The sequence below is a fragment of the Nylanderia fulva genome, unplaced genomic scaffold (assembly GCF_048542155.1).
Source record: "Nylanderia fulva isolate GAGA-0341 unplaced genomic scaffold, ASM4854215v1 Scaffold25, whole genome shotgun sequence".
NCBI classification, from domain to species: domain Eukaryota; kingdom Metazoa; phylum Arthropoda; class Insecta; order Hymenoptera; family Formicidae; genus Nylanderia; species Nylanderia fulva.
The window spans coordinates 532,992-557,708 of NW_028190314.1; the positions used below are offsets into that span (position 1 = coordinate 532,992).

The following is a 24,717-nucleotide window of genomic DNA, read 5'->3' on the forward strand; positions in this document are numbered from 1 at the left end:
ATATATATTTAATTATATTTAATTATATTAAAATATAAAATATACAATATAATATCTATTAATATTATGCATTTACATATCGTCATTAAACAAAAAAATTGTGCATGTGATACTTGAATTTCCTAAACGTTCATTAGTCTATTTTTAAAATAACAATTCGCTTTAATTAATTTCAAGCTATATCATTATACAGATATTACAGAAATTGTTTACTTTCAAATTATTTTCGAATGTTATTTTATAAATATATTGCGATCATATTATTTTCTGTTTAATACTTTTCTTGATAGTATAATTTATTTTTATTTTTATTTTTCAAATGTTATTTTCTTCTATGTTTTAGCGTGAACCTTTCTGTCAGGAGAGAAATTTATGAACTCTCGAGACATTTATAAAACACAAATAAGCACTATTACTGTCCAAGTGTTATTGACTTACGAATCGTGGCGACAGCTGTTTGATTTTCTCTTTTAATTTCGTGTGTCTCCTCTATCATCGATCGACGTTATATAGTAAGTCAACGAAAGTTCTTCTCGAAATGTTATACCTCAATATTTCATAAAGAAGAAAAATTACGACACAATAGCAAGACGCTGAAATAATAGATACGTATTTCTTTTCTCATCGTTTTGTATCTCCCAAATTATTGTCTCGCTTAATTAATACTTGTCTGTCGTGATATATGAATTCTCCCGTTCCATTTCGAAAAAAATTATCACCAGAGATACGAACATGTCTTTCGTTTTTGCGATACAAAATGCATCCCATGTGACAAAACACATAGCGCATCTTTCCTTCCCTTTCCATGCGGAAACGTCTCGTCGATGATACTTTTATATAATAGTTCCGCGAAAAATATAAGTTACCCATTTGCTGCATCACCGACAGCCGTGAGTAATCACGTCGGCAACGTGTTTACAAGCACGCGAGAAAAGTTTTGTCATCGTTTTGCAGCAGAAATAAACTCGACGAGGGAAGACACGTAAACCTTTAAATATTTAAATAGCTCCGGAACTTATTTTGAGAGAGGAGAATCGCGCGAGAGCTGATGATTGGTACGCATGCGTGATTTATTTCGGTGCAAGTTATCGAGATGGTCATTCGCAGCACTTTTTCACGGTTCGTTTTTAAGTGGATCGTCTTTAATTAAAATATCCCGTTGAGAATAAAATTAAACATTATTTTTCACTTCCGAAATATATGCACGCTACATGTTATTTCGAAACGTACATTGTAGTAATACGTTCACCTGAGAAAGTTTCTTCACATCTGCATATTCTCTACATATATATAGATTTATAGAGAAAATCTCTTGAGATGAAATATGGAGAACATTTATTAAGTTAAAATCTCTGTTATGTATTTTTATCCTTACTAATGTTAAAGATCTATCTTCGTTCAAACACATTTCTCCCGACTTTGCATAATTGTGTTTCGCCTGAATAACAAAAACCACGCGATTCTATCTCCATTTTTCTACTAGACAATTTCATATTTCGAGAATTGAATTGAATATCTTAACTATGCATTCTATAAACATTGCTTTTTTTACTTTTACGACCATATCAGTGTATAGAAACATTTTTTATATTTATATTTTTAAACATAAATATTAGACCGAAAGATTTTTTATTTCGCTCTTCATTGCAATAAATTAAATTTAAAACAATGAAATTTCCAGCAACAGCGGATATAAAATGTCTTTCCGAGAGAGAAATGATCAACTTTCTCCCTAACACGAAGCGATTTTCTTGAAAATCTAAAATTCCTTTCTTCTTTAAACGTGCAATATCATAAAATCCAACAAAAGTAGATTTTTTTTATTGCATAGCAGACTTTACATATGTAACTAAAAATGCAAATTAAAATGAAGTTTACTTATAACAAAATTTATAAGAATATTCTGCCATATTTGTTCACAAAAAATCTGCAAAATTTAATTTCTTTATTCTCACATTTAGATTCTCACTTAGAGTCACGGTTTTTTAAAAATCCTTAATATACCTCGAGAAAGTCGCGATTGTTGAAGCATCCTACAAATTATTCGCTTTATATTCCGCGACCAAGGCGATGCTGGGTCGCGTTGGCAGCATAATCGCGTGGGACACATCTCTCGATCTCTCGATCTGACCGTCATCGAAAGCCTTCGCGAATTCTTTCGCTGACGATCCTCATTATCCTCCTCGTCGCGAAGCGCGAACACGTCCGCTCGGCTTACACGGGGCCGTATAAAACACATGTAACAACGTACGTGTGTTTCGAACCGCATACGTATGTATCTGTACGTGAAATCTCGTAATCGGTACGACGCTCACGTGCCGTCGTCCTAAAAGAATGTCACCGAGCGAGTGCGGTCTGACTCCAAGAAAATTGGTCGGATATATAGTTGTGTGTCAATAAATGCATGTGTTTGTGTGGGGGCGTATGCTTGTGTGACAGGAAGCGGCCAAGGTTAGCGACGCATCATCGTACTGTGTCATGGAAGAATCGATTACATCGAGTGTATATCTCTGCTATAGAGAAAAGTGTGCCGCACGGGACGAGATGCAGAAAAGTTTTATTAAATCTGGTTGTAACTTTCAGAGAGTTTGCAACATTTCTCTGTCATCTTCCTAGAATGCGCGTTTTCCAGAGACAAAGCCAATATATATATATATATATTTTTTTTTTCTTTCGCGTTAAGGATAAGTAGTTTAAAGTAAAATTTGATCCGGCTAATGTTTTCTGAAGGTATCTCTTTTCCATAAATTTTCTCGGTGTATCTTTTAATCTCATCTGTTCTTCATCTACCACTGCATCGCGAGTCTCGTCTTCTTCTTCTCTTTATGTTCGAGTAGGTATATCGCAGAGAGCGCATTCTCAGATGCAATTATGAAGTACAAGTCTAATAAAAGCTCTCTCGCGGAGCCATAAAGAATTCTAGAGTGCGCGTTAGAAATGCAGAGTGTAACAACGATAAGAGGTGTTAATTATGTATTTCTGGTAATAACATGTTTCGGTAGAAAAAAAACGGCATCTCTTTAATTACTCCGAATAATAAGGAAGTTACTAAAGCACGCTACATAACGATCCGGTTCGATGCTCTTAGATCGACTAATCCTCGGTGGAAGTTCCTGTTAACTCAGTGATTTATGGATCGTGCTAGCTCACTCCTATGAAATAACAGTTCAGAGCGGAATTGTTGATGAAATACCGACATTGGATTCCGACAATCATTAAATTGCCTCGAAAGAAAGTATTAGATCGGTACTTTTTATAAAAAAAATACAAGTATTTTTTATTCAAAATTGCTTATTTTTTTGACAAGTAACACTGTACTGATCTGTCCATATTTTTTATTATACATGATACCTGTATATACATATAATACTAATCTGATATCTTATACCTCCACTTATACGCGAGACATCTTGCAGAGAGATATCTCGGAGTGTCTCTATTTTATGGTTTCCATTGATATATAAAACAACCGCAAATATTTACGCACTTGTGTGTGCCGCGCGGAAGCGTGTCGTAGATTTGTTGTAACCACCGTGTATTATTAGCCGTCAATCGCGGTCGCGCACGCGTCTTGTCGCGATGTCCGCATATTTCACGCTCCACCGAGATAACTTTCACTAAAGTAATCCCCGTCATGTTACTTTGGTATTTCAGGACAGCACGCCATGCGTCATCAATCTTAAAGATACGAGGAACGAGGACCGGGACGAAGAATCTGCGATCAGTAAGCGGCTAAAGCGTCGAAGGTATGTACGACAGGACAATACTGATTGAGCGACTTTAAGTAAAAAAAAAATTATTAGTTGTTTTTTGTTTTATTTTTTATCCCTAATTTATTTATTTATTATTATTTATTTTTCTATGCCCGATGTTGTCTAGTAATGTATTTTCAAATATAAATTACCACGTACAACAAGATCAATCTTCAGTAGAAGTAATTATGCGAAAACAAAATTGATCTCAATTATTTTCAACAGCGATATTCGATCTTAAGAGTAAATTCAAGAAGAAAAACGGAGCAAAGAGTAAAGTTGAAGATGCATTTGAAGATTATTTCAATACAAACCAATTTTCTTTATAAATTTCTTTACAGTTATTGATCTCATTTCTAATATGTAGTCTGTTTAGCATAGAATATATAAATTATTACATACATAAAATAAATAAATGTATATAGGAAAAATTGAGAATTAATTATACATAACTGAAGTTATTATCTTTACAATCAAATTTTCAAGAAAATTATTGGATTTGGCAAAATATTTACAATATATTAGTTTTCTCCTTTCTAATGTGTATTCTGTTTAGCGTAGAATATATATATAGTAATTATTACATACATAAAATAAATAGATGTACATAAGAAAAATTGAGAATTAATCACACCTCTGCGATCCAATTTTCGAGGGTATGGAAATTGGATTTGGCGAAAGAAATATTTCCACCGTGTTCGATAGGAAAATTCATGATCGCGGGTTTCGGGGATAAACGACGCGGTCGAGTCGGTATAAACCGGGCACTCTGTTATGCCGTGCAGCACCGCGATTCGAGCGCGTATTATACCGCGGCACGGCCTAACGGTGCAGCCGGTCCGGCAACGCGAGTGCATCGAAGCGTGCCCGAGACTCTCCTTCGTTCGCGGTCCTGCATCACGGGTTTAGAGCCGGCAGTCATCGTTAGATGCGCGCGAGAGAGAGAGAGAGAAAGAGAGACGGACGACCGCGAGAGATATTCCCTTCGATTTCTTGCTCGTATACATCCGCTCCGCGGAAGTGACGAATCCAGCCAGGATAGACGTGGTCCATCTCCACGTGCTTTAAAGTTATTTCGCGGAGAAATAAATTCAGGGTGTCCAGCAGACTCAATGAAAAAAATTCCTTGACTCTTTCAGATTTTCCAAGACTAGAAATTAATTTTTTTCCTCACTTTTTAGTATTATTTTTTCTAAATATATATAATTTGTATATATCTATATGATAAATCAATTAAATGTTAAATCATGAAATCCTTGAAATATTTTTGTCAACAAGGTTGAAAAGGTTCGGAAGTTAAAATAAAAATTTAAATTAGTTACACAATCTGCATTATGTACAATAATCGAAATAAACTATTTAAATAATCACCTTTCTTATTTATATTATATCAAATTTTTTAGCTTTGTCTCTACCAAATATATTGAAGTAAAATAACACGACGATGAAAGTATAAATTAACGAAGACGCTGTAGAATGATGAATCGATTTTGAACAACACAGAAAATTAGCGTGCTGGGAGTCGAGGAAAAGTTTTTATTGATTTAATTAAAAATTTCAAATTATTGAAACAAATGTAGAATAATGCGAAAAAATCCAGATATAAATAGTACAATTTCCTCACTTTTCCCTGACAATTCCAGATTTATTACCCGGTTTTCCAAATTTCCCTGACCGCTAGACACCCTGAAATTTCAACAAACGCAAAGTGTATTTTCGCGCGTTTATTTACATACGCAACGTTATGGTAAACTAACGACGGAGCTATTTACTGTCTTCCTAAATCGGCGATACCACGAAGCGATTTGAAGGATAATCGTTTGCTGAGAAGTTTTCTTACGGTTCTTTTTTTTCTTCTTCTCTTTCTTCGGACACGGTAGCCGGCTGCACGAGGAAGTCGAGATTGCGCCAGCGGAAGGCCGGATATCAATCGCATCTTTTTTAATGGCCTCGCTGCCGAGCGGATAATGGCTATTCCAAAGGTATCTCAACATCTCTCAGTGACGCGAGAGGATTGAGGCTGATGGATGAACACGATACAATCGCAATAAAGTCTCGCGCGCTGCATCGAAATGTAAGCGAATCGATCCTTGCGGAAAGGGCATGACTCAACTTTTCTATACGAAAATAAATTCTGTCGAGGATAGGCGCAGCCTCGGTAATCCGCGCAGAAAAGCTTCGATAAGACTTTTCCGTTCGCGGTTCCATTTATTCATATTTTGTAATGACGAGTATTCGCGCAAAAATATTTTTTAGTCTGCAAAAATTTATATTACCATGATACGCCTCTCGATAATTGATAAAGATTTTGTTGCAATGTATATTAGATTGAAAAAAGGCACAAGTTTTCTGTCAAAATTTAATTAAAAAAATATATTTGTGTGGCAGAAAAAACTTCGGGCGAAAACAGTGTTAATTAAACATATATCTTATATTATGCGATTATTTCTCTATCATTTTGATTTAATCTTCAAATGCAACGGAAATAGAAAATTTGTATCTCTACCTTGTGATTCACTCCTCACTCTCTACATCGTATCGCGAACTCGCGAGTAGTAGAATTAATGATATTATCGAAGCTTGATGTAGTAACAAGGGTTGTTATTTTCAATTTCGAGATACCGCCAAAGACAAACGTTCGCGGAGGATGAGAATAATTAAGGACTATAAAATTATTTGCGTAATAGGGGGTCTTAAAGTATGACGCGAGGTACCTCGTATCTCAGCAGCCGCGGGAGACTGGGAGAAGTGTAATATTACCAAAGGGACTGTAATATGATTTAGCGCAGGCTTCTAGTATGGGGTGGTCGCGCGTTAACAGATTTTTATTTCGATTCAGCTTCTCGTGCGCGATATGCTAATGCCAGTAAAACGATATGGGTTTGATAATATCGCGCGCCACGACGGCATATCGCCAATTAAATCGTACTTCGTTACTCCTTATATTAGCTGTTGTTCTTTTTTTTTCATCAACGCGTATCTTAGCGCGCATCAATTAAATAATTAGTAATCGCGCGCAGATTCCTCATCGTGGCACGTTCGGAGAAAGGAAACGCCGGAAGCAGGAAATAGCTGCACAATTGCTAAATGAGACTTCTCACGCGTTACTTTCTGCGTTCGCGATCCGGGAAGAAGAACGCGGAGAAGTTGTGAAATCTTTAATGACCTTTTAACAAGCCGCCCCGAGATCCGCTATTTTCCGTGATTTTACGGAACGATCGGGTTCTCGAGATCGTTTTATACACGCATGGCACGTGTTCTTCAGTAAATAAAAAAAAATCTGGTAAATATAAAATTAACTTTTTTTTTTCATACAAACTGTGAAATGGACCATTATTTACTCGCGCGTGTGAATGTTGAATCTTTTAACAATAAATATATTTGCAAATTTAAATCTCTTAGTAATTAATTCAGAATATATGTATATATATTTTTTATTTAAATGCGTTAAAATTATTTTATTTAGCAAAACACATTTTATTTATTTACTTAAATAATTGTTTTATATTGAATATGAGTATGTGTATGTATGTGTGTGTGTTAAAAAATTATATTATTATTTGTATTTAATTTACAAAAAGAAATACCATCAAATTTTCGCTGACGATAAATTAATTTATCGATCAACTCGTCGAACAGAAGAAACAATGAGCTTTTAACAAGCCGCCCCGAGATCCGCTATTTTCTTGAGACTGAAATGGCTCGTGCATCTTGTTATTTTTGCGTAATTTACTACAACACTCATCACGCGTATCTCGAAATACACACGTTTTACTAATCGCTTTCCAAGTGATTTATATATATTGCGTCAAACGCGCAATTAATATAACTATTTCTAGCCGATGCGATGTTTGGCGCTAATAAATGGCCCATCATATCCGTCACTCCAGTCAATTACTCTTGAATTATGCACTCAACGAGCATTTAGGTTTGCAGCGCAGTTTTTTAAAGAGCAGGGACGGCCATCGATATAAATATTGCTATCCGAATCTATTTTTACTCCTAACGATTTATGGCTGCCATTACGTCGTCGTTCTGCATATCTATAGCGCGATAACATTCTTTCAAATATTCATTCTTTGTCATTTTAAATTTTCATACAAACGCTCATGTCTTTCTTATTTTTATTTTATTTATTTTATTTTATTTCATTACTTTTTTAAATTGCGTAAAATGATCTTAGAATTTACCTGCTCGCTTAAAGTTCGATCGATGCTGGTTCTTTTTTCGAATAACGGAAACATCCAATTAGACGGACATGGATAAAACATTCGATTTTTTTTTTTTTTTTTTTTACATTTTCACTTGATGTAGCAGTAAACGTTTGCGCGACGAGGACGCAAAGGAGATTCTCACGCGCTATTAAATACACAGCAGGGCGAGTAATCAATGGCCGTCCAGTTTTCAGCAAAATCACGGAAAACGCGAATTCGCCCCGACGTAGTCGAGTGATTCGCGGGTTTCGGCGCGAGTGTATTTTAGCGAGGAATATCGTCGTCTGGCGTTTACGAGCGTATTGCGAATACCGGCGCGCGATCGTGCACGAACGAAAACGTGCACGGCGAAGGATATTTTTATAGATGCGGCTTAGTAATGCCTATAATTTGTACGTTTACTCGATGCAATTACCGGTGGTAAACGTAACAGTACCTTGAAGTAGGCTCTCCCGAGGCCGTGGCGGCTATATAATCGTTTCGCGCATATCGTTACACTTGCAATATGTCATCTTCGTTTTTGTTATTTGTAAAGAACGAGCTCCCCTACCCATGTTACACGGGAAGAATTGCGCGCATTACACTGCTCGGTGTAATTGATCGTCCATAATTCGCGGAGTTTAATTTTATATAGTAACGGAATTTTGCACGCAGCGTTTTTCTACTAAAATCGCGGATATTACACGTATAGGGGATAACAAAATCCGCGTTTATCTGTTTTACATCTCGGAGCGACGGATAACGGCTTTCTCTGCTCCAGTTGAGTGGGAGAGGGCTGAGACTTAACTCGAGAAGGGTCTCAAGATATTGTATAGGGTGTACTAAAAGTTAGTCTCTCGACTATAGATTCCTCGATCAATCTTAAACTAATAGTTGCTTGATATAAAAATTTCTCATTGAAAATCAAAATCGTGACTTTTCATTTCTTCAAGTTAAATATCTAATGTAATTCCTGCCGTCGAATTAGGATTACGTAAAAACAAGATAGGGTTTCGACATTAAGAAGAATTTTTTTCAATCAATTCTATTATTGTTTTTGATTGCGCTATTATAGTGTCTGTGGTTAGGAGAAAGTTTTCTGGCACACCCTATATGGAGAACGCGATGACGTGTATTATGATAGATATCGCATGCACAGATTCACGTGTGAATCGAACGATGCGTATAAACAATGACAGCATGAAGGAAAAACTTACGTTCCGTGGAAGTCGCTCGTGGGAATGTGGACAGTGTCGCTTCCTCGTGCATGTCGAATGACATCTGAGAACATAATGATTTCGATCCTTATAGTACATGTCATACAGCTGCAATGCTGCATTTGTCACTAAAGCTTTATTATAGCGTGTATTAGGGTGTAATTGTGACTGTGATGTCACGGTATATTTTCCAATAAGGAAATCTTCATAAAAAATCTCATGACATTACTATAAAATAATGACCGGTTATTAAAAAATAAACGTAGGAAGATATGTACTGCAACGACTTTCGGTATATTTTATATTAATATGATTAAGTATGCATCATGATATAAATTCAATTTTCATGCAACTTCAAGAATATTCTATTTGATATAAACGGGCGAATTTCTTATTTTCAATAATTTATTTGTTTGTTCGATTAACATTTCTGTTATCATTTATATTATCTTTCGAGAGAACAGTTATTATGAAATATATGTTACGCAGATTATTTTGATTTATATTTGCCATCAGTTTCCTGAAAGCTATCATTTTTCGTGGTAGATGCTGCCAAGATTGATGGTCCTGCTCTGGACGGCAATTCCGATTGCCCTGTCTCAGAGCAACTATGCGTCGCAAGGCAACAGCATCGAGTATCAGCCAGGACTGCCGCCGAGCACGGTTCTCGACGGCAAAGTCACCAATCTGGACGACATCTCGTCGGTTATATTTCTGAACCGAACCAAGGCCTTCCTAAACTGCAACCAGGGCAGCATGGAGGTCGAGCTGAAATTCGAGGAGCCCTTCTACGGAGTGGCCTACGCCGACTATGATCGTAACAGCGCCTGTATATTCAAAGGACGTGGCGATACCACTGCTAAATTGGAACTACCTCTGAAAGGTGTGTCTTGGTATTGTGTTTGACATTTGCTTGCTAGAAACGGAATGTCACTTTTATTTCGCAAAAACGTCAAATGTCATTTGCAAAAATAAATCGGTTATTAAGAACGACATCGGAAGTAAGTAATACTGTATAGAAATATATATTGCAATAATATTGGAATTATGCATGAAATTTTTGTGAAGTATATCTATATTTTTAATTAAAATGTAATTATATATAATATTATTATTTGTTGCGTTTAGAAAGCATTCTCAGTTTTTGATTACACAATGAATTTAATTTTTTATCGTATGAAAATAATCTGCGTTCCAGGATGCGGTACAAAACAGGATCCTCTGCGTGTGTTCACCAATAATGTGGTTGTTCGCTTTCATCCTGGATTAGAAATGGAAGGAGACGAGGTTATCACTATAGTCTGCAGATATCCCCCACCCGTAGCACCCGCACCACCAAAGCCTCCAGAAAGCATGTAAGAATTCTTATTAAAATACTTGCCAAGAAAAATATATCTTTTTTTTTTGTTTTTTTTTTTTTGCAAAAACTGACGGTAGAATTTGTTAGATTATTTTCTCATTTTGATTCATCGAGATTATATTTATATTAGCTAATCATTATATCTGTATATTAATTTTCCAAATTTAAATCGCAGGAAGTAAAATATATATAATTAATTTAAAAGTTCACATTTTCGAAATGGATGTTATTCTTGAATATTTTCCTTTCTTTCAACAAAACTATCGATTATTACGCTACTAAATTCCGTGACTGACATCGACTATCATCATCATGTATTACAAGCAGCTAAATTTAGTATACGCAACGTATATTATTAACGTTCAAACAAATGCAAATTTAAAGAAACGAATATGACGAAAAATACACGCGCGCCTCGACTATTTGCATCGCTGTTTGTCGAACAAGGAGCAATGCTCTGTATTTAGAACGTGTCGTATAACGATAGACGGCTTTATTCCTCGTAATGCAGTAATGCTCTAATTTGATTTCCGCAGATCGGCCACGATGATCACGCCCGCGGCGATCACCGAACCCCCGCTGAAAGGCTTTCAGATCCTGCTGATTATCTGCGCGATTCTGTTCCTTTCGCTGCTCCTGCTAGGCCTCGGTTGTTCCTACATGTGTCTGAAACGCCGAAACGTCCGGGTGATCCATCGACATCCGTTCGAGAGCGCCACCGGCTCCGAGATAACGAAGCTCTCCGGCTCGACCCTGAGCCACATCACCATGTTCGAGGGTCTGAAGATACCTCGCGCGCACGCCCTTCTTCACGCGGCGGCGTCTACTTCCGGTAGCGAGGCGAATCTGGTGATCGATCATTCGGACACGTTGCCGAGCGATTATCCGAGCGAGAGCCACTCCGAGGCGAGTCCCGATAATTGTTTGCAAAGGCGGATGATTGAACATTCATTTTTTTGAGCTAATGTGCAATAGAAAAAGAGCGTATCGCCCCCTTTTTTTATATTGGAAAATCGAGTTTAATATCGAGCTGGGAATATAAATTTTAGTGGGTCACGAATTTTAATTTCTTCAGTCTAAAAATAACTAAAGAGTATGTGTAACATTTTCGATATTTAATATGATAATAATTTTTCATTGGTTATATATATTTGAATAATGATGTATCAATCCATAATTCTATACAAAGAAATGAAAATGTTTGAATGTTCCTTTGTTTCTACAGGTGGACGAGGAACGTTCGCTGCCCGTATCCTCCGCAGGATCTTACGACAATAAGGCGTTCGTGGACCATCACGAGATCCAGCGGCAGGTGGAGATGCGAACCTCGAGCTCCCTGTACTCCGAGACGGTCGCCGCCGAAGTGGAAGGCTCTTCGATGACAGCCGCGAACGCGTCCAGGATCATGATCCCGCGTCATCCCGTGGCCGTGCCGCTCGAGCCTAAATTCGACGTACAGATGAGAGTGAAGAGAGCACCGCCTCCGCCGAGCCCGTTGCCGTCGGAGTCGGACGTGGCGAGCATCGCCCTTGAGAGAAACCTGACGACCATCCTGGAGAGAGAAGAATCCAGCCGCTCGTCCAGTACGCCCTACCGAATGACAACCTTCTCCTACGTTCCGGAGCTGCACGGGCCACCGTCGTCCGTCTCCAGCATCTCTCGGCAGCAGACGCCACCGGTTTACTCGAGGATCCTGCGCAAGCAGGCGGAACGGGAGACCACGGTGATCCAGGAGAAACTCCCATCCCCGAGCACCGAGACTCGTTCGCTGACCGAAGTGACGGATGCGTCTCACGCCAAGTATCGGGTGGCCAGCATCCTGGCGCCGACTCCACCTCCGCCACCTTCCATCGCGCCGACCACGTCCACCACCACGACTCACACCGCCGTTCAGCACCGCGAGCATCGTCTGCTGCGCGAGGAGATGACCGAGCCGCTGGTCCAGCCGCAGGTGGTCGCGACTCGCCGGCCGGAGATCACGACCCACGAAGTGGACGACGTGTTCCTGCGCACTGTCACGGAGAAGAAGACGATCGAGGACGTGGAGCGGCACTCTCGCCAGGTGACCGAGTACCTGGCCAGGCAGCAACCGCCGCCGGATTTCAAGTGGGACGTCACCATCAGGAACTACCCGACGGAGGATCTGCCGCCGCCGCCACCGGAATGGGAGAACTTCTCCGACGTCAGCTCGGCTTCCAACTTAACCATCACGAACGAGCCGTCGAGCGCCGTCGACGACGAGCCGGACGTCAACATCGAGCCGACTTATACCACCCGCGCTGAAATTCCCTGCAGACCGGCCGCCTCTCGGCGCTCGCTCGACGACGCCGATGCCGATTGGTACACCAGGCTGGCGCGCGTTCTGGAGCCGCGTTACGCGACCGAATTGACGGACGAGGAGCGCGTCAAGTGGCGCGAGATCATCACGACGGAGAGCACGCTAAGGACTTTGCTGACCGAGGCGGTGGTCAAGGAGGATTACGAGCTGATACGGAAGGACGCGAGATATGTGAATCTATTCGCGCCGGCCAAGTGGGACGTGATCATCCGTATTCTGAGCCCGCCGTCGACGCACCCCGGCTCCACTTCCGGTTCCTCCGGTCATGGCAAGAACCACAGATACAAGAGATCCAAGTCATCGGAATGGGACACCAGGTCCAGACGATCCTCCCTTCCGACTTTGTACGAGTACGAGAGCGACGGCGGCAGCTCGGCGCGAACCTTAGGCACCCAGAGTCATCATCTGCAGACGTCGCAGTCCGCCACGACCATCACGGGTCGTCCGCGTCGATTGGGCGGTTCTGTTCGTTCGCGAGGCGCCGGCGCCGGCAGCGAGGCCGATCTAAGATCGATGTCCGAGATAACGGTCCGTGACTTCGCCCGGATGGACGATCTGACCAGCCTGAGTTCCTTCGAGGGCGCGGACTCCCTGGTCAGATCGCTCAGCCAGCCGAGCTTGGCCAGGTCGGGCTCGGAGTTCACCGAGCACTGGGGCATGCCTTCCGGAAGCTTGCCGCCCTGGGCGACCGCGGAGGACGGCACCAGTTCCGTGGAAACGACCCCGAGAGCGATCAGACGAGGCGATAGACTGGAGGTCCTCGCCTCATTCGACGAGCACAGACGGGGTCCAGCTGTCTCGAGATCGAGTCGATACACCGAGAGGGAGCTTAGCGTGCGGGTGACGGAAAGTCAGAGGGCTTCCGACTGGTTCAACGATAACAATTCCGAGCCGGAAATGCAGATATGAGCAGCCTCCTATAAATATGCGTCACACCGATTCTCGGTCTTTACCTCGAACTTAGCTACGGGGGCGATATTGTTTAATCTCGACGAAGGTCTCGATTATCAAGTCCGAAGCTTAAGGTTCTTATTCTGTCATTTTTTGAGCAGCGAATTTTTTTCATTCTGTCGTTTGGCAATGAAACATGATGAATTAGAAGAAGACAAAAAATTAATATTCAGAAAAAAATCTGCAAGAATATAATATAGAATCGATAGCTTTCGAGAAGACTGCGAACTTCAAATATTGCTTAAATACGCAAAGAGAGAATTGCTCAAAGAGTTGAGGAACGCGAGAACTAGAAAGATTTATTTGAAGGATCGGAGCGCATAATTTTATTTTTCAATCTTTCGCGACAGATTCGCATGTTTTTCATTTTGTTACGAAAGGATTATGATTTATACGAGCGGGCGTCGTTCATATTTTTCTCACGGCCACTTTTTCGGTCGGTGACTCTACGTGACTCGCGCATTACAAGTGTTTGTCTCGTTCTCTCGAACAGAGACTTCCTGTACGATCGATATCTATGCCAAGAATGACAATGGGCAATGCACACGGACGGGCCACAAAATAACCAGAGTAAGATTATCATTTATTTGCAGCGACCAGTTCGCTATTCCGTCTTACGTCGCTGCTCTACTTCCTTTTCCTACAAAATTCATGGTAGTTTTTATCGTCTAAATTCACTGATTTGTTATCCCAGACGGCTCGCTGAAAACTTTGACAACCGCTCAAAAACTTTCAACTGTCCCAATTTCACGATCGTCTCCCGAAACGTTCCTTCGATATTGAGATCTCCCAATGTAAACATTATCCCGAATTTTCGGAAAATTTTGCTCAACCGCCAGTCTCTTCACACGTCACTCGTAAACGCGTAGACGTAGATCATGCGGGTTACTTATCTCGCCGCGAGTGAGTCTGCAGATTCTGGCGAGACTATAATCAGACAATCGTGCACAATTTGCCGAAATTAAGCCATTTTAAAAGCCCCTATACACCGGCGATGGAAACTTTTTTTATCGGTAAACTCAAGTGACAAATGTTGCGTCATTTTTTGCAAGAATTTACGCATTTTCGATTAAATCACCGAAAATATTGTCGACGCCAAATATACGAGTTTGAATAGAAAAACTCGCTCGAAGGGCTTAAATGGATTAATTAGCAAATGTGTCGAAAACGGAGAAAATAACGCAATAAGAAGAAGAAAATGACAGAAAATGTGCGTGGAAAAGTAATAAACAATATAATGTAATCGCATGAGAGAGGACACGCACAACAGTGTCTGCTTGTCCTCAGCTTTCTAACGTTCAACAGATCGCGAAAATCGATCTCTCTCTTTCCCTGTCTCCCTCTCTCTCTTTCTCTCTTTTTTTCTCGTATATAGCTCGCGATATTAAAACATTCTCCATTTGCGATACAACTGCGATAATAGTCTACTTAAGGTAGGTAACGAAATACACGGTGCTGGGTAATTACGCTTCACAAACGATAGCTAAACTTGTCCCTCCAAGATCATTTATCTAATCTCCCTTCCTCCAAGCCTTTTACCCGATTTAATGTATTGTCGTCGGAGTACCTGGGCTCGGCCGAGAATACGTATCGACCGACACGGTATGTTCGCGCGTTAGATAGGTATTATATATATATATATATATATATATATATATACATATATATTTGTAATTAATACGGCGTACCTTCTATGGCTAATGTATAGTCACGCGTATTAAATTTATGCGTAACTCTCTCCCTCTCTCTCTCTCTCTCTTACATCGCGCTCTATTATCTACAGTGCAGTCATTAGAGTTTACAGAAGTATTCCGAATCCTCGAGCCGCGAGATGGGAATTCGGGGAGTTTGCAAATTACAATTAATGTATCAGGACGCGATCGTAGTATAATTGCCCCAGAATTTGTTTTGATAACAACGAAACGTTTTGCTTTCAATATTACGCTTCGCTTTGTGTTTACGTATCGTTAAAATTATCGAATGTCAAAATTGCGCAGGTGAATTGCACATTTGAGATAACGCAAAATTGATATTCTCGAACAATATCAAACAATTCGTACCGGCGAAAATTTACAATTGCAATATGCAACGCGAAGGTCGAAATATAATACCTATATAAATTTGCTGTACATATACGTATATATAGTTTCTTAAGTATTCAAAAATTTCGAAAAAAAAATCGCATCACGCCTGAATTATTTTCGCGCAACTGCTATATATGATAGTTAATGTAACATTGTATTTTTAATATGTACGTTGTAAGGTTGAATTATATTTAACGGTACTACTACCACACAATGGAAAAACGATACTGCTCTCAATTCATACACAATTCAATATAATCGATGCGCGGAATATAAGAAGCTCGTAGAATTTGTGCTCGATAATTCAAGTCCGAATCGATTGTTTGCGAGATAAATCCGTCCAAGGGCTTGAAATCGATATAGCATGCAGACACAGATAATATTTTCTGCAAATTAAAAAAAACCGCGATGTGTAGAGAAAGCAGTAATTGCATGGCCGCTTTCCTTACACGTGACTATAAATTAAAATCAATAATAAAGTTATGCATTATATATATATATATATATATATATCTTAAATTAAAACATCGAACCTGTGTGTATCACGTGCTAAACGCACATACATATACATGTGGATCGATGAATAAAGCATAAAGTGCCCCCGTACATGAAAGGGATATTAATCGCGAAAAATGGGATATAATAAATCATATTGAAAAATTACATAACAAGTGTTATCAACGTCCGAGTTTTTTTTTTTTTTACCTCGACGTCGGTTACATCGTGCTTTCAGAGCATCTTCTAACAAAGACTTGCTATCGCGGGCAAAATTCAATGTCGAAGAAAAGAAAGAAAGAAAAACAACATGCTTGAGATAAGAGAAATTAATGAAACGCTTGTATACTTAACTTAAGGGATAAACGCAGAATAAGAGGGACGTGGAGTGACGTGAAAATTAGAAGAACCGAGGGTGAAATAGCGCGCTATGTATTTTAGTGTTATAGAAAGTAACAGATAATCCTTCTTTTCATCAAATTGTTCTAACTGATTCGAATTGCGTGCGAATTAGCCGTTTTCTCGATTACACGCTCCTGCGAACATATATATGGAATGTGTACGTAACGAGACGAAGGATCTCTCAAATTAAAGGGAGAAACCGGTAAATTTGCCGAAACGAATGGCCAATACGATTCGCTGTGACAGCGCTGTTTCGAAAGATAGCGATACAATGTATAAGTTGGCACTAAACTCCCCTAAATTGTAACTGCTAACAAATGCTGACAGCGCACGTACGTGATGCACGATCCGAGTGCGTTGGAAATATACAATAAATCATGTAACCCTCGTCGCTCTGTATTACTTCGCGGGGAAATTAATTTATACGGGCTTCGACGTTGTTGTCGAAGTTATGATAAAATGGCGCGAGAGTTTCAACAGCGATCGCAAATAAGTGGAATAAGTGTAATACGATCTTCGAGCGAGGCCGGAGAGAACGTGGCTATTAATAAAATTGTTTACTAAAAGTGGCTTTTGTACTGTTTTACATTTTATTGCCGAATAAACTTTATATGATGACTCTACTCGAAAGATTCTTATTCTTGAACGTATCCGTCCAGCGAGCGTCGTCTTGTTTAGAAAGGAGACACCTCCTTCTCCTTTGGAATATTATAAGAAAAATATTTTCCCTCTATATGTTCGATAATTGTATTTATGCCATATTAAGCGAATGTACTCGGCTAGATTGTTCGGAAAGTAAAACGCAAGATGATTTTAAATTTAAATTTCCACGAATCCATAAAACATGCGACGCGAAAAGAAAAAGAAGTGTGGATTACGAGATTAAAATTGAGTCCATTCAAATCTACTTTCCGAACGCATATATATACCGATCCCAATATACTACCGAATAATTTATTATTCCTTATCGGAGAGAGGAAGGTGAGAGAAAAAAAAAAAAAAAAAAAACGATAAAGAAAAAGAAGATGTGGAGTAGCACCTGAGTAGATGCCGATACGAAAAGTACAAGCGTCTCTCGCTGATAATTAGATTGCAGATCTCCTGCTAAAGAGAGAGAGAGAGAACTCTCTCGTCCGGCCTTCTCGCCGGAACAATCGCGGCGGGAAGGAATGTGTCTAAATTAATTACGAGCGTCGAGGAGAATTCTCCGCAAAGCGGCGGATCCATTCTCGAGATCGACAGCATCAGCCTCAGGCGATCGTGGCGAATGATCCCGAGGTCACGTCTGAGTCTGAGGGAAATAAAGAAAAAGAAAGAGAGGGGTTGAGACGCACACACACACACACACACACGAGGGTGTCTCTATAATTGCTTCGCGAAGTCCTTCCTTTTGATCGATCCCTCTTCCCGGGGTCTCCCTAGCTCTCTCCCTCTCGCTTATACACGAGATATATGCGCTTGTTTTTCCGAAAATCCAAAGTCGCGGTCCGTCCGTGGAGCGCCGCGCGTTAGGTACATGTGTACTTTGCTTCTTCGACCATGCGGGGCGGATCGACGCATGCGTTTTTCCCGCGCACCCTTCGCTGAATTATCTTGGCCGTGAACCGAGCAGTCTTCCACCGTCGTTCCCGAGCTTGCTCGCGATCCGCGAGGGCGCTCCTTGGATCGCGCGCGCGACTTTTTCCGCGAAAAGTCGCGATTACGTAATATATATATATATACGTGTAAACGCGTGATTACGTTCTAAGTAAGAGATGATTCGAGATTCGAGAGATGAGTCTCCACGAGATGATTCGAAGAGGATTGCGCTGCGCATCCGGCACGTGCCTGCTTAAGAGAGGTAAGCGAGAGTCGATGATGCGATGCACGTGAGACACTCGGTTAAATGTCATTACACCTACGGAGGTGAATCATCCCCGTGCGATGTGATGTGGTTGATGACGTAGATATTACGTTCAGAGAGCTAGTTCAATTTATCGGAAATTCGAATTCGAAGTTCGAGCGAAATGTTGACGATACGAGAGAGTTTGCACAATTTGTTGTATCGCATTGTTATGTCCGGACTAATTATCATTGTTAAGATAGGACAATGGATTATCGTTCTCCCGTCGCAAATTAGTTAACTTCAGTCGAGGTGTATACTTTGTTGCGAAATGTTTTACTCGCGACTTGACAACTCGTGCAGCTTTCGTCCGAACTTGTATAAAAGCGAGGGAGTGAAATAGAGGTGTCTAAAGCACATGCATATTAATTACGAGTTAGACGAGGTGTATTCTATATATACAAAAGAAACTCTCTTTCTCTCTCTCTCTCTCTCGAGTTTCGAGCAGCGACGTGTAATTCAAGTTATTTCGTGAGTGTAAAAATGTCCATGCGATACAATTTTAACAAGCGGTGCTTCAATTGATGTTTACATTTCGAATACGTATTTTTACACATTAGCATTTTATTTCTACACTCTTTCATAATGGAAATTTAGTTTCAGAAATACAATTCTATACAAAAGTGTAGGAATAAAAATGTGTAAAAACGTGTTTGATAAATTTGTGAAATATAAATATCAATGCATTCAAACGCTACTGTAGAAACAAATTTCGACACAAACACGGAAATAAAATGCTAATGTGTAAAAATGTGTTCGATTGTTATTTTTTTAAAGGCGAACAGGCTGAAACGAAGCGTAGATCGCAATCAGGCTGCGGTTAACTGATTATCTTTATAACGCATACGTGAAGCGTGTAAAAACTAAGTTTAACGATCAATATAGAGGCCTAAGGCGAACGCCTGTGCGATCTGACGACGTGTCGTGCATAAAAATTTTAATAACAACCGAGCTCCTTGATAAATTTGCATATTTAAATGGAAAACTTCAATTAATTGTCACCATCGGCAAAAGCTCGCAAACAGGCAATTAATTTTCACGTGTAACGCTCTAATTGAGACCCTTTCACACAATAACCAGAAAGTTAATTAATTATCAAGACATTTAACGCTGCGTTATTATAATAAAGTCGCGCTCGATAGTTTGGAAACATTTTCTGAAGAGATTCATATTTGAATATTGATTGTAAAAAAATTAAGATTACGCGAGGACGTTCTTCGGAGGTTTCTTGTTAAGCCTTAACGCGCATCACCTGCTTGTGTGTGCTTTACGGAGGAATAAATAGAGAAAAAATAAAATACGCTTCTTGACGCAAACTTGCGTCTCAGGCTCTCTGGAAGAATTCCTATGATGCGTGAGCTCGTGCATAGCTGACGCGCAGTATAAGGGCTCGTGCACGATTACTCGTTTAAAGGGTAGGTAATCGTTTACGCACGGGTAACTTCGCGATGCACAGACACTACGTGCACGCTTGAGAGAAGGATAGAGAGAAAGAGAGAGGGGTAGGGAGAGACGCGAAAGGGTAGGTGAATAATTTTCCAAGTTACATCTGCAATTTGCATCTTACTCTGATTATTGCGAGTCCGAGATTGTCTCGAAACTGACTCGAAATAGAACTTTGCGACTTGCGAGGAGAACTGCTTGTCAACTCTTAACTTTGATAATTTGCCCCTTTGCTTAAAACAATATTAATATTTATCGCGTTGATAAAAAGTTATGTAATATGACATTAAACATTCTTTCTCTCAGTCTGAACAATTATCAATAATTAAAATAGTTCTAACGTTATAATATCCGTTATAGAAAAAAAAAAAAAAAGCAATGCGGCATAAATTCTCTCTTCCACAGTTTCAGGAAAATTTCAATATAAAATAGGTCTCCAGGAAATATGAATATCCGTCAACAAATGAAACGGGAAAGTTCGCGATGCGTGAGGATGAGCTTTCTCTTTTAACCTCGACAATTCCGACGGAGTGATCCCATCCGCTATCAATCAGAGAGAAGAAAAAAAATGCAGCGAAAGATACTCGGATTAATCCTATAATAATCTGAATGATGTAAGCTTTTATTATCAGACATTAAGCGTTCGCCGTCGAGAAGTGGGGAAGATTCCCTCGAACAATAATCGCAATAATAATACGAGGTGATCCGCGCGCACATTCGCAGCATCCGCCCTCGGTCCATCGTCGATTGGGCTCGACGAGGCGCGAGCGATAGAGTTTAGTTGTCGCGCGCTCGCGCGCGAATAGCCGATAACGAGAGGAGCAAGGACGGCGAGAGAGTCTCTCTCTCTCTCTCTCTCTCTCTCTCTCAGGAGAGAAGAGAGAAAAGCGTCTCTACGGACGAGGGATGACGACGGCAAGTACGTGGGGTGTCCGAGGAACGATGGTGGGGCTGGACGATGAGCAGCAACACCGGACGGCGCGAACGTTATGGTGGCGAACGACGCCGCTGGATGGTGGGGTTGAAAAGTAGCGCGGCCATTTACGCTCGTATACGGGAATAAAGCCGTCGTGTCCGCACCTGCGACCAGTCGGACCGACCACGAAGACCTCCTCATCCGGGAGGAGCGGAAGAAGATGATCGCCCTTGACAAGGAGCATCGTTCGCGAGAGGACGGAATTCGATCAACGAACCCGGTGATCGTCTAAAGATCGAGGAAAAAGTTCCATTTTTCCGTAGAGAGAAGAGAAGAAGAAGAAGAAGAAGAAGAAGAAGAAGAAGAAGAAGAAGCTTCCGTAACCAGAGAGGGATCCCGTGTTTATCCCGTAAACGTTTGTTCGGGAAGTTTGAACTGGGATGCTGCTGCCGTCATCGTCGGAGCCGAGCGAAGACCCTCGCGACGGGAAACTGGATCTGGTGAGGATAAACTTCCTCGCGGCGGCAGATTACGTCGGTTGAATGAAGAACGATGGTGTTCCGAGGGAAGGTATAGCCGAGAGTTTTCGCTGATCGCGAACTACTGTGCACGACGAAGGTAGAAATCCAGTCCACGACTGGATCCTGTCTTTTCCCGGCGGAAATTATGTGACGCGTAAATAAGCAACCGAGTCACCGAACAGTAATCGAATTGAAATCGTGGCATTGCAAACAACAAACAAAGAGTGTCGCCGAAAAATGAGCTCCCTCAGGAGGACAATCAATCAGTCGGCGAGGGAGGGCACGTCCATGAGAAGGCACGCGCTCTCCGGACCCACTACCAAGAGCATGAAGAACGTTGCCAACGAGAACGCGGTGCCGGCGTCGCCGCTTCGATACAGGACCAAGTACGAACTGCGGAGCATCAGTTTGGAGGGCAACAAGGTGCTACCATGGACCTCCAGGTAAGTCTGGAATTCTATTTCGATTTTCTAGCTATCGGATTCTTCTTCCTCGCATATTCGTTGGAGGCACCTCTTTTACTCTTTATTATCTCAAACGATATTTATGTGTGTCGCGAAACTACTGTTATTTCTAATCGTTTGCAAACAATGTAACCGAACAGCTATTTTTATTATATTATATATTACAATATAATTTAACATCAATGCTGTTTCGAGATTGAGAAAAAAAAGATCTATTATTAGTATAAATATTATATATGGAGACATCTCTTTTACTCTTCGTTATCTTAAATACTTATGGACATCACGAAACTGCTTACTGTTATTTCTCAACGTTTGCAAACGATGTAATCGAACAGCAATTTTTATTACATTATATTACAATATAACATTAATTGTTTCGCGATTGAAAGAAGAAAGATATTATTAATATAAATATTACATATAGAGGGTATTTCTTTTACTCTTCATTATCTTAAACGATATTTGTGTGTCGCGAAACTACTGTTATTTCTAATTGTTTGCAAACAATGTAATCAAACAGCTATTTTTATTACATTATATATTACAATATAATTTAACATCAATGCTGTTTCGAGATTGAGAAAAGAAAGATCTATTATTAGTATAAATATTTTATATGGAGACATCTCTTTTACTCTTCGTTATCTGAAATACTTATGGACATCACGAAACTGCTTACTGTTATTTCTCAACGTTTGCAAACGATGTAATCGAACAGCGATTTTTATTACATTATATTACAATATAACATTAATGTTGTTTCGCGATTGAAAGAAGAAAGATATTATTAATATAAATATTACATATGGAGGGTATTTCTTTTACTCTTTATTATCTTAAACGATATTTATGGATATATCGCGAAAGAAACTGCTTACTAATATTTTTAATCGTTTGCAATCGAACAGCGATTTTTATTTCATTACACTTATTACGACATAATTTAACATCAATGCTGTTTCGCGATTGAAAGAAGAAAAATATTATTATTACATATGGAGGCATCTCTTTTACTCTTCATTATCTTACACGATATTTATGGATGTCGCGAATGAATCTGCTTATTGTTATTTTTAGTCGTTTGCAAATGATGTTATCGAGCAGCGATTTTTATTTTATTATATTACAATATAATTCAACATCAATGCTGTTTCGCGATTGAAAAAAGAGAGATATTATTAATATAAATATTAAATATTCATAAAATTTTTTCTCTATATATAACGTATAAAGTTATAACATATAAAAATGTTATATATATATATATATATATATATATATATATATATATAGAATAAAATATTACGAATAAATATAAATGAAATATAATATAAAAACTTTGTAGGTATTTCATTATACAAACGGGGAAATAAGTCGCCAGTCCCCTGTAAACTGATCTGTACGTTATTCATAAGAGGGTATATATAAGAGAGCTTGTAGGGCAAAAACTTGAAAGAATAAGAAGCTGAAACTTTTAGTCTTAATTCCCAGAACTGATACGCCTGTACAGAGTCTAAACGCGAAAGCGAGTGTATCGTGTAATACGTCTCTTCGGTAGAATCAATTTTATGTGTTCCACTTCGAGAATTGTTCTGTCTCTCTTTCTCTCGAAACAGATATCGCCACGTCTTGCGAGTTTAACGATTCCGAGATTAAGGCATTAAAGACGGCGCAAAGTTACGAGCGAACCGATCCGAGATATAAAGCCGAACAATCGGAATTGGTTTACCGCAGTTGCTGTCGCTTGTCGATATTGATTGATGAAAAACAAACGGTTTCGATCGCTTTCGCGAACTTGATATAACGAATTCCCGCTTCTCCGATTAATTATTTCCAGATAAAATAGACGGTGAGTTTTCCAACTCGCCGGGGCAATTGTGGATTATTTAAACGTCAAAATTATATACGTTGTAATTAAACATGGAAATTATTATTTGAGCATACGCGAAACTTTTATCCGCGTATTTCGTTATATTATATTATATTTTTCTTGCTAATATAATTTTTTTGCATTAACGGCAGCATATGGTTAATCGCGAAAAAAGAGAGGCGCGCGCTTCTCTTTATGAGTAAATTAGGTTAATATTACAAGTTGCGTTGTGGAAAATAAAATTTTCGCCCGCTGTTACCCGACAAGACCGTTTCATCTTCGTTTTAAATTTCTTCGCCATGATTATATCATTTATTGGATTACTCGTACGCGTAGAAAAAAATTTTTTAAATCAGCGTGTGATGCGACTGAAAGAATTAACAAAGTATTCGAGCGACACGCATTATACGCACTTTTTTAAAAGCATTCCGACCCAAATTCTACCTCGATATAATCGTTGCGTTCTCTCGATTAATTTTTTTCTCACACATGCCTGAAATTTCGTCCAGGAAATTGTCCAACGAGAAATAATTGACATAATCCTTACCTTGTTAAAAATATAACGCGACCCGATTTTTATATCCCAAACGTGTCGTCAATGATTATTGCGATAATAATGACACTTGACAATTTTGACAAAGAATATATCCTTCGGAGAAGAAACTTTGCGTCGCGAGGCGAAACTTTTTAATCGGCGAGGATTTCGAGCGCGTAACTTTAAGGCTCAATTAGCTTCCAACCGTAATCCCGATTGATGAATATCGAAAGTGGAATGGAAACGGCGTAATATCGCCTCTCCCGAATCGTAAGTTAACCTCTCCGGATC

The 24,717-nt window shown here is 39.7% G+C and overlaps 3 protein-coding genes across 4 annotated transcripts in view; 2 read left to right on the plus strand and 1 right to left on the minus strand.

Annotated features, from left to right (window-relative positions):
• The window catches only part of pot (zona pellucida domain protein papillote), a 28,269-nt gene extending 10,854 nt beyond the window's left edge, over positions 1 to 17,415 (plus strand). For both annotated transcript variants that reach the window (XM_085483482.1, XM_029311296.2), the window contains 5 exons: positions 3,655 to 3,746; positions 9,709 to 10,045; positions 10,361 to 10,517; positions 11,059 to 11,428; positions 11,748 to 17,415. In XM_085483482.1, the coding sequence (XP_085339608.1) occupies positions 9,709 to 10,045; positions 10,361 to 10,517; positions 11,059 to 11,428; positions 11,748 to 13,769 (2,886 nt within the window). In that variant the 5' untranslated portion in view covers positions 3,655 to 3,746 and the 3' untranslated portion in view covers positions 13,770 to 17,415. The remainder of the gene's footprint in view (positions 1 to 3,654; positions 3,747 to 9,708; positions 10,046 to 10,360; positions 10,518 to 11,058; positions 11,429 to 11,747) is intronic.
• LOC114937711 (uncharacterized) overlaps positions 1 to 24,717 on the minus strand; it is a 123,312-nt gene that overhangs the window by 78,931 nt on the left and 19,664 nt on the right. The window contains exon 2 of the mRNA XM_085483485.1: positions 9,163 to 9,226. Within this exon, the coding sequence (XP_085339611.1) occupies positions 9,163 to 9,226 (64 nt within the window). The remainder of the gene's footprint in view (positions 1 to 9,162; positions 9,227 to 24,717) is intronic.
• LOC114937706 (GTPase-activating Rap/Ran-GAP domain-like protein 3) overlaps positions 17,863 to 24,717 on the plus strand; it is a 32,950-nt gene continuing 26,095 nt past the window's right edge. The window contains exons 1-2 of the mRNA XM_029311294.2: positions 17,863 to 18,632; positions 20,523 to 21,997. Coding sequence (XP_029167127.1) covers positions 21,792 to 21,997 — 206 coding nt within the window. The 5' untranslated portion in view covers positions 17,863 to 18,632; positions 20,523 to 21,791. The remainder of the gene's footprint in view (positions 18,633 to 20,522; positions 21,998 to 24,717) is intronic.